The sequence below is a fragment of the Balaenoptera ricei genome, chromosome 15, assembly GCF_028023285.1.
Source record: "Balaenoptera ricei isolate mBalRic1 chromosome 15, mBalRic1.hap2, whole genome shotgun sequence".
Taxonomy (NCBI): Eukaryota; Metazoa; Chordata; class Mammalia; order Artiodactyla; family Balaenopteridae; genus Balaenoptera; species Balaenoptera ricei.
In genome coordinates, this window is record NC_082653.1 from 85,395,020 (window position 1) to 85,410,786 (window position 15,767).

The 15,767-nt window shown below is 45.6% G+C and overlaps 1 protein-coding gene across 5 annotated transcripts in view; it reads left to right on the forward strand.

Annotated features, from left to right (window-relative positions):
• RNF216 (ring finger protein 216) overlaps positions 1–15,767 on the forward strand; it is a 194,877-nt gene that overhangs the window by 100,480 nt on the left and 78,630 nt on the right. Inside the window, exon 14 of one of the 5 annotated variants that reach the window (XM_059897050.1) lies at positions 12,398–12,748. The exons of the other annotated variants lie outside the window; for them this stretch is intronic. Within the exon in view, the coding sequence (XP_059753033.1) occupies positions 12,398–12,460 (63 nt within the window). The 3' untranslated portion in view covers positions 12,461–12,748. Of the gene's footprint in view, positions 1–12,397; positions 12,749–15,767 lie in introns of those variants that run through there. 5 annotated transcript variants of the gene reach the window in all.

The following is a 15,767-nucleotide window of genomic DNA, read 5'->3' on the forward strand; positions in this document are numbered from 1 at the left end:
GACCGGGATTTTGTTGTTAAACCTGCTCATGCTTTAATTCCAGCTCTTCCTCTTCTTGGCTTTGTGACCTAGGGTAAAAACGTCATCTCCCTGAGCCATATTTTCTTTATCTATAAAAGGAGAACAATTACACCTATGTCGTGGAGCTTTTGTGAAAAGTAAATGGCTTGTCAGTTTTATCTCAGTAAATCTACACCAGGGGGGTTGGAGGGGGGCGTTAAATGCCATGATGTAGCTGAAGTGCTTACCCCACTGCCCAACACTTCCTCGGTCAGCAAACAGCTGCTGTCCGTACAAGGAAGGCAGAGACTGATGCTGACAGTGTGTACAGGTGCGGTGCAGGCTCAGGTGAGGACAGGAATTCCTAGAAAGGAGGAACCTCTCCCAGGTTTGTAAAATCTTTTACCACAAGAGCACAGAGTTCCCCTAAAGTGGGCAGATGTGACGTCCCATCAGAGGACCAAAAGAGGACTCCTCACTTATCTTAATTTTTCAAATCATGTACTGAAAAAATTTCATTTCTTATTAGCATGCCACAATGGAAAGGGGATAGATTTTTGAAGCTAAATGTTTTGCTGACCAGTATGTTCTGTCAGAAATAACCACTCTCAGTTCAGCCCACAGTGGTCAAGTTGAGAGAGAGCCCCGTTCTGCCCTGGGGAGAGCTGTGTCTTAAAGCAAGCTGCTCGTGGGTTTGCTCTCCATGTCTCAGTTGCTTGGTCTGCACCACTGCTGTGTCCCCTCCTTTCAGGTTCCTCCTTGATTTTTTTTTTTTAACCCCTATCCAGAAGGATTGGCATCTCAGGGAATGATATTCAAAGAGATGAGTGTAGGAAGGACCTAGAAACAAAACTGATAGTACATTTTGCTGGAGAACTCAGAATTAGTCACAAAGGGAATATTTTTAAAAATCTTTGGTTCGTCTCCATGATTCGTTGGTAATTGTCTTCCTAGCAGGGTGCTGACCTTGGAGTCTTGACCATCACCCACACGTGCAGTGCAGCAGGCAGCCCTGGAGGTTGGGGCTGCTCGCTTTTTGCTGTCCTCTTAGCAAAGGGACACACCTCCTTGTCTGTCTTTTGTTGTTTTGGTCTCTACTAAAATATACTGTCTGTGGTGCTTAAAGAAAAAGATTCTGTGGATTAACAGGTTTGTATGGGCACTTTATTAAAATAGGAACTCTCACCCTTTTTCATGGTTTTTATGGCCACCATTAGCCATTGCTTATCAGACTCATAGCAGCCTAACCCTGTTCACAAACCGTACGGGGATCAGAAGCTTTTTTTTTTTTTTTTAATTGAACCATCTTTTCCCCTTTATTTATTTATTTATTTATTTATTTATTTATTTATTTTCTTTTTATAACTGTGTTGGGTCTTCGTTTCTGTGCGAGGGCTTTCTTTAGTTGCGGCAAGTGGGGGGGGGCCACTCTTCATTGCGGTGCGCGGGCCTCTCACTATCGCGGCCTCTCTTGTTGCGGAGCACAGGCTCCAGACGCACAGGCTCAGTAGTTGTGGCTCACGGGCCTAGTTGCTCCGCGGCATGTGGGATCTTCCCAGACCAGGGCTTGAACCCGTGTCCCCTGCATTAGCAGGCAGATTCTCAACCACTGCGCCACCAGGGAAGCCCGGATCAGAAGCTTTGAGTGCCTCTCTTTCTGGAAACCACATATTACTTGTTGAGTGCCTTTAGACATTTTGCTAAAATAATGCATTTTTCTGTGCCTGTGGCCTCATCAAAGGAGAGATGCATTTTGATTCAAAATCTTTAGAAATCTCACATTAAAAATCCCTCAAGACTTGATAATCTACAGAATATCTTTTTATAGAGTCATTTGCCTCCTTTTTGTCTTTCACTAATTGTGTTACTAGGTGTCAGCATCTTAATTTGTTTTAGCGATCCTCATCGTGATGTCCTTGAGGAAGGACTGTTGTGTTGTGTGTGCGTGCATGTGTGTGTGTGTGTGCGTGTGGTGCATGTATGTTGGAGAGCAAAGCAATAGTGTCCCCTCTTTGCATTCTCAGCACAGAGCACTGCAGGGCTTCCAGCCTTCCAGGTAGAAGAAAAATTGTTGCTATGGTAATAGCACAAGCACGAAAACACCCTGTATCCCCCTGGGTGTCTGTGTCAGGGAGGAGGAATGCAGGCAAGGGAAGCGGTAGCAGAGAGGAATGTTCAGGCAAAATCAGAGTGAAGCCTAGGCTAAAGCTGCCGCTGGATGGAATTTCTTGTGTTTACTGTTGAATTCAAGGTCATTTTCCTGTTGAATTCAAGGTCATTTTCCGATTGCTGTGTGGTAGCTGAGAAATGTAAATGGTCTTTTACTCCTCAGTGTCCTCCCTGACTTGGAGACAAACAGAGAATGAGAAGGGCCTCTGTCATCTCTGTAGTTCCCAGAGGCCACATGGCCTTCTCCCAGGCCACGGTTAGAAACGAGTGTCTGTGTCTGTGGCCAGTGTACCGCTCCAAGTGGGACCGACCACCCAGACCCACAGCACCCACTGCCCTTCGTCTCCAGTATAACAGGTGAAGGAGTCAGCCTTGCCGTCTCATTTGAAGCCAAATGGCAGCTTTTGTGCTCTGCGTCTGCATTACATGCTAATGTCCCGTGAGAAGATGGACTCGGAATCACCTTGGTAACTCAGAGCAGTGCTGAGAAACCAAGTGCAGTCCGCTGAGGTTGGCTTGAGGAGCACGACCAAAAGCTAGTGTGCTGCTCTGCCAGAAAGTCAGAGCCAATCTAGTCAGGGTTCCTTGAGGTGGGAGTTTAGCATCATAGTTACACCCGGCGGAAGTCACAGTACCTGCCAGCAGCGCTCTTGCCGGCTTTTAGGGGCTTTCTACTCCTTGTCCACTCAAAGTCACGCAGCTAGCAGGTGACAACATCAGGGTGACAACCCTGAATCAAATCCAAGGTTTTCTTACTTATCATTATTTGTGTGTTTTTAGGTGTGATTTTGGTATGATCGTTGGTTTTTTAAGGGTCCTTGTCTTTTGGAGATACAAACTGAAATGCTTACAAATGTAATGATGTGTAGTCTGGGATTTGCTTCGAAATTATACTGGAAGAGGGAGGATGGGAGAGCAGATAGGGTTTAGAGAAGCCAGCATTGGCTCTGAGCTGATAATTATTAAACATGAGTGATGGGTACATGGGGTTCATTATATTACCTACTTTTGCATATATTTAAATTTTTTCATAATAAGTTAATTTACAAAACAGAAGTCTAGATGTGTTTGACTTTTCTATGTCTATGCTCTGACCTACTTTGCTTTACTACTTTGAGGGCACCTCACTCTTGGAAACTGGCAAGACCCTTCACTCAAATATTCTTTTTCATGGTGTAGTCACTTTTTTAAGAGATGAGGAAAATTTGTAACATAACAGGAAAATGTCAGCAGCTATTTGTGAGAAGATTAAAGGGCTAGTCATCCTGGAGAAGGGAAGGCTGCATGTGTGTAGTTTCTCTGTGGGTACAAGATTCTTCCATACAAGTGGTGGTGACCTGATGTTTTCCAGCTTCCCTGAGAAAACAGACTTCAACTGCCCGTCAGGAATCCAAGATGGATCGCTAGACTATAATGTAACCAGTGAAACAGGTTCCAGGAGCCTGGGGCCCTGCGCAGAGGCTCACGTACAGCCCTCGACAGATTCTCCTTCCTCTAGGAAGACTGGCAACGTGCGGTCTAGCCCCGAGGCCGGGAGGGAGACCAGATGACCTTTTGAGTGTCCTTCCAGTCCAGAGTCTCTGATTTCTAGAATACTGAGGGCTTTCAAACTGGCATTGGCATTTGGTTTTCAAAGAGAAGTAGACTAAGAGAATTTCTCAGATCAAATCCCTAAAGCCTCATAAAAGCACTTTTCAGTTTTATTTCCCATCAGAAGCATATATATGGAAAGCATTTTAAGTTTCAAAAGCTCCCTAGAAGCTGATCCAGATTCTAGCCCAAAGAGAGTGAAACAGATCGCAATTTTTTTCTTCTCTTGTCTTTGACAGCGGCTTGTCCTTTTGCCTTCCTCTCCCCTCTTCTGTCACATTTTGCTGCTAAAAATCTCTGTTGCTCCCTGTCCTGTGACCACAGCCCTCTTTCCTCCAAGGCCCTCTTGCCTCCCTTAAAACCCTTCTTTTCTCCCCCTAGGCCAGCGCCCGCTCTGACCTGACTTTATCTCTCCTGGCTTGGATCTTTTCTCCAGGCGGCACCCTTGGCCCTAAACCCTTCGTTCCATGGCTCTGCCTGCCGTGCAGGTCCTTCCCTCTCTAGAGCTCTGGACTCAGTCCTGCCTAAAAACCTTTGTCCAGCCATCATGCAGAAGCAGCCAACGAGGGTCTTGCCCCTTATCCTCCCTGATGTTACTTCCTTCTTCTCTGAACACGTTTGTGAGCTGCTCCCTCAGCCTAGACTTGTGCCAAGACAGGCGGGACATCACTGCTTGGTCGGAATCTTGGTCATTCAGATACTTACTGAGCGCTGCCGTGCCTGAAGAAATGCAAAAGGGGCAGCCACAGCCCTAACCTAAGGTCTCGGTTGGCCTCGACAGGAGGCCAACTCCTGTGAAGACAGTTCAGTAGTGAGAAGGTGATGGTGACTGCTCTAGGGAGTCAGAAGAGCGCTCAGGAAATACTCCCTGAAAGAGCAGGGTCTTGGCCTGACTGGGACCTCACGGGTGGAGATGGGCGACTGGTACTCTGACACGAGCAAAACTGCATGAGTGGTCAGCCAGTAGACAAGTGTGACAGAGCAGGAGAAAATGGCGCTAGGAAGATAAACAGAGCCCAGATTGAAGAGGGCTTTGCAAAGCAGAGTAAGGACAGTGGATCTAATTCTGGACACTCCAGGGAGCTATTTGCAGGCCTGATGTTGGGACAATGTGATCAAAGTGCAAGGAGGGTGGACCTTGTAGAGCCATGAAAGAGGAGTGGGAGTTGGGGAGAGATGAGATACAGAATGTTAGGGGAGCTGGGAAGTCTTGTCAGTTTAGTTACCGTAACGGATCTGGTGCCACAAGACCTAGGATCACACAGTGCTCCCGTGGTCCTCGGTTAACAAACCCTCCGGTCCCAAAGCCCATTTATGTAGTGCCTCAAGTACTTGCTGTGATTTTTTTCCTTCTCCAGAAGGCCTTGATGGGGTTGGATTGGCCTGAAGAAACACAGTCTTCTGAGGGCTGATTGGGGGCTGCAGCGGAGGGGCGGCAGCCATCAGGAGCAATGGTGGAGGCGCCAGCCCAGGGCCAGTGGTGGACACAGCCTGGGCACGGGTGTCCAGGAGGCTCCTTCCTCCTGCAGGGCTGTCCCGGAGCACAGCCCCTGTGGGTATAGGGAGTGTTGTGTGGAGGGAGCCCAAAAACGAGACATTGGACACATCCTTTAGTAGCTGCTGCTTTGGTACAGTTCCGTACCAGCATGTTTGTTTTTTTTAGTCCTTGGGTGCTTTTTAAACATGGAAAAAACCACGTAACCATCAGAGTTTTTTCCCCAGACATTTTAAAAGGCTTGTTTTCCAGCCGAAAGCTTGTTGGATTAAGTTTAAATTCTCACTCAGATGGCTTAATTTCCCTAACTCTGATGTGCATACAGAGATTTGCTAAATTTTCCTTTTAACAGCATGCTTTCCCAGCTGCTGGGAGGCCTGCTTTTTTTTCTGTGGGCCTCCTGACAGAAGTGCAAACCGTTTAAGGCCTTGTGGTACCAACTGCTGTTTATTACCACAGGGACTTGGATATTGCTGTGTTTTCCCAGGAGTTGCATTTATCTGGGGTTTGTGGCTACTCTCCTGTCCCTCTGAGCCATATGGGAGGCAGGGACCAAGGTTGCGCTGGGCTGCAGTAAAAGCCACAACCCCTCCTTCAGAGTGAGGTCACCTCCCTGCCCAGCTCCAGTCCTACATCCTCATTACGCAAGGAAGTGAAGTCTGTTCCTCGGATGCGATCTGATTGGAACCATGTTTTCTGAGACACCTCTGCTTAAATCTTTCAGCAGAACACAAACAGCCTTTTTATGGCTTGTTTTGTAAAAGGTACATTTTCACAAGAATGAGGCTTGATACCGTTCATAAATAAACACATCCCTTTACCGCCCAGGCGAAGGAAGAATGCATCGGGGAGCAGTTTGGCTGGGCTTTTGCTTTTCCCTCTCTGAATGCCTGGCGTGCACTGTCCATCCAAGGGTGGCTGAGGGGAGAACACTCTCTTGCTGCCAAAACCACAACAAATGACAACTTTCCGTTCTGTCATCTCTCTCCGCTCCACTGCTGGGCAGGCAATTCATTTTTCTACCATAAAAGGGCAACAAAGCTTGTGTAGAGCCGTGGTGCCTTCTGCACTGCAGTAAGAAAGCAGAAGACAGGCTGGGGAGAGGGACGCGTCGCAGTAGGTACAGCAGCACGTTGGCCGAGCCCACGTCGCTGCTTTGGCCAGGCCGCCGAGCGGCAGCCTCAGTTGGGGAAAGCAGGGCAAGGAAGGCCCCCCATCTGCCTGGGCACCGTCGACAGCTCACGCTCGTCTAGTGGGACACAAGTGTGTAGTTCAGACCCTGTTAGGGGGAGCTGCACTGAGCCTGCCCAGGTGGTTCTATGTTACTGGCATTTGGTTCTCTCCATTTGTAATTGTAGGCGCTGGATTTATAAAGGGAGTAGAGGGGACTCGTACAGCCCATACATCTTCACTGTGCAGACGAAGAAAGGGGTTAAGTGCCAGGTTCACGCAGCTTGAGGAAACTATCACACTTTCGTCTTTTGGTTATACATGAACTTCGGGTTCAGGGATAGCTCTCTAACCTGTGTATGTCCTCAGTGGTCCATTAGTGTACAGTTTGACTCAGTTAAAGGTGAGTCACAGAAGTCTTGACTAATAGAAATACAGTTCTTAATTGATGGGTTCAACCAGGGTTTCAAAAAATAGCTGTTCTTTATAGTGTTACCTGTAAAATTCATGGGTCCTTTAGGTGATTGTAAATAAATGTGCAAAGTCAATAAAGGAATAGGTAGAAAGCAAACACTTAGCAATTTTGACAACACATAGAGCACTTTGGAGCTAGGGGCTGCGCATTTCCTGCCGCATGCAGCCTGGCAAAGGAACCAGGATACCAACTCAACACAAATTGAGCTACAGCACAGAAAACGCTGTTTCAACAGGAGCCCCACGCCAGTCCGTGGCCACCCGTGCAGATTGCTGCTCTGGGCCTCTGCCTTCTCTGTGGGGAGCGGCTGCTGCGCTGGAGAGAGCAGGTTCTCAGGTTGAGCCAAGAACAGTGCCCACATCTTTTTGCCTGGCTCCCTTGAAGATTTTCCTATAAAGAAGAACTGGGATTTGCTTTGTCATTTAAACTTACCTTAGCTCTAACTGCATGTCTGATTTCTAAGCGAATACGGGAACTGAACTGAGCACATTCCTAAGGGAATAAAAATCATGTCCAAGAATCTTGCTGATCTGGAAATTTGGGAGGAAAGCAAGGATTTTCAAGGTTAAATTTTATTACCCAGATAGTGCTGGTGGTCAGAGTAGATTCTGAGCTCATTGGCTCAGAATCAAAAGTTAACTCAGAAGTCATTCCTGAAAAAGAATATCACTGCGTAGAGATGGCAGAAACAAGCTCAGTGTGAATGATTGATTCAGTATCGCATACCTCAACCTTGTTGGAAAGTGTAAGACTAGTTTAAAATGTTATCCTTGCGGCAGATAAAGCAGTTGAGTAGTCAGTCTTCAAATAGAAATTTATACAATTCTATTTTAGTATGACCTTTCTAAGTTCTTTTTTTCTCAGTACTGTAAAACTGAATATCTTATTAATCTATCAGAGAGCTAATTGGTATGTTTTTCCTTGGTACTTCGCAAGATCTTCACTGCCCTTGGAGTAAACAGAAAAATGCCCCAAAGAATTCATCTCCACTGCGCACCTCCCACATTCTTCCCTTGTAGAAACCTTGGAAGCCCTGGGTTTTTTTGTCAGAAGCAGGAAATGAATTTCGTCTTCAAGAACAATTACTAATTCTTATTAAGTGTAATTTTTATAAGGCTAATTTCTCAAGCAAATAGCATTTCTTTCTTGCATTGAGTCTCTCCTTCCCCATCCATCACTGTGTATGCATGCCTGGGCGTCCTGGCCACGTGGTGACCAGCTTAGAGACATCAGCCTGCTTGCTTCCTAATTTGGTCAGAGTATGCTTCAGGCAGCCTTGCCTAACTTAGAAAAACACAAACACAGGGAGTAGCTTTGATACAGCACAGGGGAATTTCCTTTTATCAAAAGACCTACAGTTTGCCTCTTACTTCCTCTAAAAAAAGGAAGTAACGCTTTGGGAGGCTGTGGCTTGCCCTGCAGTTCCCTCCTTACTCCTGCTTCTTCATGCCAGCTTCTTCCAGCTAGTTCCTGCTCTTTCCTCCTCATCCTTCTTAGTGCCTCTCAACGTTTACAGTTTAATTTTATTCTTAAGGATACCCATTTTCCACTTGAATGTTCAACAGGGAACAGATTACATATGGACATTCATACACTGGCATACACCAGGGGTTGGCAAACTTTTTTTGTAAAGGGCAAGATAGTAAATAAATATTTTAGGCTTTTTTGGACCATATAAGTCTGTCAGAGCTGCTCAACTTTGCCTTTGTAGCTTGCAAGCAACCGTAGACAATATGTGAACAAATGAACGTGGCTGTGATCCAGTTAAGATTATATTTACAAAAAGAGGCAACAGACCAGATTTGACTTGTGAACCAGTACACCGTAGCATTAAAGAGAACGACGTGGGTCCAGTTGTGCCAATCTGGAGCTATCACCAAGATGTATTAAGTAAAAAAATAAAATAAAAACAAGGTGTAGAACAGTGGGTATTGTATGCTTATATCTGGGTCTCACATGGGAGGAGGAGGAGGTGGGTGCCAACATGTGAATAAAATCTGTGTGGAAGGATAAATAAGAAATTGGTTACAGGGCATTGCTTTGGGGGAGGCTTACTCTGAGGGCAGGGTGGGAGAGGGGGAGTACTGTGCCTGTACTACTTTTCCAACTAAAAGATAACTGCACCCGTTCTCATCAACCCAGTCATCTCTGAACTTTTAAAACAAAAGGATTTTATTTTATTTGTTTTTAGGGAACTTGAATGATAGACATGTGATTTTTAAAACATGCTTGTATATTTTCAAACCCATAGACCTTTCTCCTGGATCCCTGTGAGGGCTGACTTTGCCACCCTCAAAAGGAGTGCTTTGCCTCAGGTTGTAGGTGACGTGATGCAATTTTGTGGCCAGTGGAAAGAGCTGGAACTCTGGCAGCTCTGCCTTTCTTCTCACTGGCCTTTCTGCAGGAGCCCCATCTCTAGCACACAGGACCGTATGCTGCCAGTGAGAAAACCTTGGCGCAGAAGTCAGAGCCCCGTGGGAATAGATACAGCTTTCAGTAACTATGATTCAAGGCTGATTCCAACTGCTTCCTTTTCCCACAGAGACTTATTTCTGACTAACAAGTAAGGATGGGTTCTGATTCACCCAAGCATTGCTATCACCAGCTTTTAAAATGTCTGGTTTTGGTTGTGAAACCAGCAGAGAAAGTTGTTACTTTCCTAGTATGTAAAGCAGTTCACTTTTGGTAGGTGAGGGACAAGTGAAAGGTTGTGTCTGCTTAGAAGGTAATGTAGCTATAAACAGCTCAGGAGTCACAAATGGCTGTCCACCTTGCTTCAGGGCCCCCTCCCCCATCTCCTAAGCAAATGTTTTTCAGATAGCCATGCTAATCCTCTCCCACGCCTAATTTGCAGGCTTGTTTGCTGTCATTTGGTTCTAATACAAAGATCTGTGTAGGAATGTTGGATATCGTACCTTTTGAAATCCCCCCTTGGAAACACGGTGGGATGGAGATTTGCAGAGATGGGGAAGCAGTTGCAACAACATCGTCTTCTGTCTCTTGCACTGAAGGAGTACCTGGCTGCCAGACCAGGACCTGTTCTGCATCACTTGTCTTGACTTTCCTGTAAAAGCTTAAGTGGGAAGGTACCAGTTTTGCTGAACAAGCAGGCATTGCCTTTTATAAGAGAAGTCATTTAAAACACCGGAAAGGTGTTTGAAAGATGCTGGCATAGTTTCCTCTGACCTCAATTTCATACACTGGTAACTCTTCAGTGCCTGAGACTTAGCACTGACACCCTCCCCACCAGGTGGCCAGAGGCATGTGTCCACTCCAGAGGAGAGGAGAAACTATACTCAGCTTGATGAAGGACACTGAGAAGTGCTTCGCTGTACATACTACTGCCCCTAAAGGGAAGCTGGACGTTTTAAAAAATAAATTTAAAACTAACTCCAAAAAAAAAAAAAAAAAACTAACTCCGCATCACCTCTCTCCCCCACACCCTCCCTGCTTCTCTCTCTCTCTCTCTCTCTCTCTCTCTCTCTCTCTCTCACACACACCATACACACGCACCACACACACACACACGCTTTCCTCTTCTGCCAACACCGCCTGCCTCCCCCCAGCTCTCCCCATTACTGCTTTTAACCTTGAAACCTCTGTTGCACATTTATGCATTCATCCTGTTCCTGCCCTTGCATTATTAATGGGCCTGGAGCAATCCAGCCAGAACACTGACATTACTAATTACTGCTTATAACGGAGAAGTAAGGAGTAGGGAGTAAAGTGGGTCACAAGACAGTGTCATAACAATAAAATACTGCTGTCAGGCAAAATTGCTTGGTGTCTGTGCTGTTTGTTGAGGGTAGAGGTGGATCTTCACCATAAGCTGACCCAGCACAGACCCTGTTGGTGGGAGGGGAGGTGCTCTTCACATCACATCGGTCACCCCCGTCTCACTGTCTGTGCACAGGGTTAGAGAAGAGGGTGAGTTTCTCTCGGAACTTTGAAACATCCAAAACTCTTATGGCAGAACAACCCCTTTGAAAGCGAGCTCTTTGTGCGCTGGCGGTATGAGCCGGACAGGACTGTGTTAAAGTGGCAGGAGAGGCGTTGCAGGGAGACTGCGGGGAACCGGCTTCCGCCCTCGCTTGGCCATGTGCTGAGTGCTGGCATCAGCCCTTCACCTCCAGGTCTGAGTCTGCCTACCTGAGTTAAGTCTCCCTCCAGCCCCCAGATCCCAGCTTTGCACGAATGTGACACGTCGGTGGTGTTGGGAGAAGTGAGCTTGGCAGAACGAGCACGTGCACTTACCTAAGGTACAAAAGACTGGGCGGCAGAGCGTTGCCAGAGGGCAGGGCCAGCAGGCCCCCTTCTTCCCTGTGGAACAGAGCCCTGCTTATGCGAGGGCGTGTTTGGTTGACGGCCCCTGTGAGCTGGTGTAGTGGTTTCTGTGAGAGGTGAGGACAGCACCACCTCCCGTTGTTGCTTCAGGGAGAGGAGAATTTCATGCCGCTGGAGCCGCTTTTAATGTCACCTGGGGAACCTTAGCAAACTGATCCCTAATCAAAAGCCTGCCCAGCTTCTGAGGAACACTGACCATGTCTTCTAGAGTAAGAGGAAGTAGAAAGGGACTTAAAAGGTATGAGTAAACTGTAAGACAGTTGAACTCTGCAAACGTGGGTTACCTGCCCCCTCACGTATCATTTTCTTGAACGCTTCATTTCTAAATTATTTTACTCAAATGTGCTATCATGCAATTACAACCCTGAGTCCAGGAGAAAAGGAAAACTACTTTGAAATAATGTTTTTTAATTGTTGAAAAGCAGGAAAAACCATTTTGAGAGGACACAAAGCTTATATTTTTCTTGGAAAGAAAACAGCTTCACAAAAGTGAGGAGTTATTAATCGTTTGACGGTAGAACTGAAAGGATGTGGGCTTCTATGTTCCCTGATTCATGATCTGCCTCTCTTTTCTTTTTCTTTTTTAATACTAAAAATATGGCCAGAATTGAGAGAATGTAGGCAGAATGAGTCATGGCTCTCAAAACTGAAAGTAAATCCTGTCGCTTTTCCCACATCTCACACACCAGCAAGATGCTGAAGCAGGCCGCATGGGAGGGCAGGCACTCCTTCCAGTTCCACGCCCCCGGCTCTCCCAGTGGCATGAGTGGCCCTGGTGGTGGTGCTACATCCCAGGCACTTACTTTGTCTTAAGGTCTTGACATGAGGGATGGAGCCACGGCAGATCCACTTAAGGAAGAAAGGTTGTTTCCTTAATCCAATTCTTTGAATGTTTTCATTTGTTTGTTTTTCTGTTCTCTCACTCCGTCAACATTTGAATTCAGAATCTCTTAAATTTTTACTTTAAAAAGCAGTGATCTGGGAATTCCCTGGCCATCCAGTGGTTAGGACTCAGCACTTTCACTGCCGGGGCCTGGGTTCAATTCCTGGTCAGGGAACTAAGATCCTGCAAGCCGCACAGCGCAGCAAAAAAAAAAAAAGATGATTAAAAAACAGCTGTCTGCATAGTAATGTTGACTGTTATCTTCATTTAGGAGCCTGAGTCATACTTTATCAAAAGCAACCCTTTCTGGCTTCCCTGGTGGCGCAGTGGTTAAGAATCCGCCTGCCAATGCAGGGGACACGGGTTCAAGCCCTGGTCTGGGAAGATCCCACATGCCGTGGAGCAACTAAGCCCGTGCACCACAAGTACTGAGCCTGCGCTCTAGAGCCTGCGAGCCACAACTACTGAAACCCATGCACCGCAACTACTGAAGCCCGCATGCCTAGAGCCTGTGCCCCGCAGCAAGAGAAATCACTGCAATGAGAAGCCCGCGCACCACAGCAAAGAGTAGCCCTGCTCGCCGCAACTAGAGAAAGCCCGTGCGCAGCAACGAAGACCCAAGGCAACCAAAAATAAAATAAATAAAAATAAATAAATTTTTTAAAAAAACAACTCTTTTGTTTTTTTTTGTTTGTTTGTTTGTTTTTTTAATCCATTTATGGACCCTTAGGCCCATGGATATCTTTTTTTTTTAATATTTATTTATTTATTTTTAGCTGTGTTGGGTCTTCGTTTCTGTGCGAGGGCTTTCTCTAGTTGCGGCGAGCGGGGGCCACCCTTCATTGCGGTGCACGGGCCTCTCACTATCGCGGCCTCTCTTGTTGCGGAGCACAGGCTCCAAATGCACAGGCTCAGTAGTTGTGGCTCACGGGCCCAGTTGCTCCATGGCATGTGGGATCTTCCCAGACCAGGGCTCGAACCCGTGTCCCCTGCATTGGCAGGCAGATTCTCAACCACTGCGCCACCAGGGAAGCCCAACAACTCTTTTGTTGATCAGAATGTAAGATAGATAAATTGAGAATTGGCCCACTGCTAGAGTCACCAGAAAAATTTTTCATAACCCGTGCCAAAATATATACATATATAAGAAAGACCTATAAGTACTGATCGGGAAATCTCTCCAAGAAGTGCACTGTCAAGTGCAAAAAGCAAGGTAAAATGGGTGCAGTGTGAGCTTTTTTTCTGGAATGAAACACAGGCTTTCACTCATTATGCCTTTTTGTATTTCTCAGCATGTACATGTGTCTTTTTTTCTTTGACCGGTGTCCACAGAGATTTAAAAAACAAAAACTACCCCAGCATAGAATTCTGAGCTTCAGCTGACCACTTTTTCCCCTGACGTTCAGTCTGTTTGGAATGAACGAGTCGGTAGCTCCTCCTTCTCTTTCTTCATAGTTTCTGAGTATGTGAATGTGTCATATTAAGTAGTTTTCACCCTACTTCATTTACCGTCTGCTTATACTTTTCATAGCTTTTTACTCTACTTTTTCTCTCAATATAAAAATAATTGAAAGAGGATAATCATTGCCAGAATTATCTCGGTTTTACACAATTCTGTGCTTTTAACAGCAAAATGAAAGCCTGGTGTCCTCACTGGCCAGCTGTAGGAATCCAGGACTGGAGGCAGGAATGTCTTCTGTTAAGAATACTCTCGTGACTCTTCCAGGAAAGCTTGGCAGAGCTTCAGACAATGTAGACAGTAAAGTTCCATTTTCTTCAATTGAATTGAAGTGCTCCCTCCGTCTGTTAGACCTAGAGCTGTGTCAGAAGTAAGTGAAATTCACTAGGCAAAAACTTTTGACATTAAATGTTTTGGGGACTTCCCTGCGGTCCGGTGATTAAGACTCCACGCTCCCAATGCAGGGGGCACGGGTTCGATCCCTGGTCGGGGAACTAAGATATCCCGCATGCCACCGGTGCGGCCAAAAATAAAATAAAGTAAATAAATTAAATAAAATAAATGTTTTAAGTTTTCTCAGGGAACAGAATCAATACACAGAACACAAAGACTTTGTTCATTGAACAAAGATCTGTTCTCTGATATTTATTTACTGCTCTAGTCATCTCTTTAGTTTCATTTCCAACAGCCAGGACCTTTTATCAAACATAAGTAAAATTGTCAGAACAGCTGTTTTTTCCTGCTAGAAAACAGGGGAAAGAGTATGATAGGAAGTTAATTGTAGTGTGAGTTTGAGAATCCTGGGCATAACGTACGTAAACTAGGCAAGTCCTTCAATTTCTTAGTAACATGGTTTCCTCATATGTGAAATGGATATTATGACATTCTCTCTGGGCTATCTGAAGATTGAAGGAAGGGATATTAGTAAAATTCTGAGACAGCACCTGTAATCTTTAAGTCCTTGAAAATGTGGGTAGGTCCATTTATCTTCTCCCTCCCCTCGGACTTGGGAAATAAACAAAAGACGAGGTTTTTACTCTTCTTGATTCCTCCTCATTTGAGGCATTTGGTTTCTCTACTTCAGTCTTCTCTGAAATGATACTGCTGGATCACTTGGGTTCCTCCTCTGGAATGAGATCTACTTACCTTAGAATCTTTCAAGGGGCAGAGGAGCTTCACACAGACTTTTGGACCTAGAAGAAACTTTAAAATGTCATTTAGATCCACTGGTGTCAGCGTGACAATCCTTCCACAATATCTTTGTCCAAAAATTAGATACGAGTATACTCTTTCTTTGGTTTCTGAAAACTCTCCCTCTTCCCTTAATTTCGAGGTTTTGATTTGGAACCTGGTATTCCTGACAGATATATTCAGTTGACCATGGTAATGAATCCAGTTGGAATAAGCAGGGCTTCTGCTTTTGTCTTTTAAGATCTTCTGTAGGTAAAATTCCTTTACCACAGATATCCCTGTCTTTGAAAACTTTGTTGATAAGTTTTCCAAACTCAGCCATCTTAGCTCAGGCTGCTATAACAAATTACCATCGACTGGGTGGCTTAAACAACCAACATTACTTCTCACAGTTCTGGAGGCTGGGAAGTCTAAGATCAAGGTGCCGGCAGATTGAGTTCTGGTGAGGGCCCTCTTCCTGGTTTGCAGATGGACATCTTCCCTATATATCATCACATGACAAAGAGCAGAAGGAACAGGTTCTCCTGTCTCTGCTTACAATGAATCCCATTCATGAACACTCCACCCTCGTGGCCTTCAAAGGCCCTGCCTCCTAATACCATCACATTGGGGGTTAGGATTTCAATGTATGAGTTATCCAAGGACACAAACATTCAGTCCATAACTCCAACTCACAGTGTTTTTTAAGAAATAATTGATAACTGCAGTTCCAACAGAACCAAGCAATTTAGACAAATCATGGGAGCCTTTTGTAGATGATTTGGTCTACATGGTGACAGCCTTTCCTGGAGGCACCAATGGTTCTGACCAGTAGCACTTAATCAGAGAACTGATAACATTCAGACTGTAAACTGCTTACTGTGTGACTGTCAGCAAGTCATTTACTCTGACTCTCTTCATCAGAAAGATGGACCTGTAATTCCTATTCCACCTCCTCTCAGGGTGGTTGTGAGAAGCAAATGAGGTTCTGTGAGGTGAGAGCACTTTGACA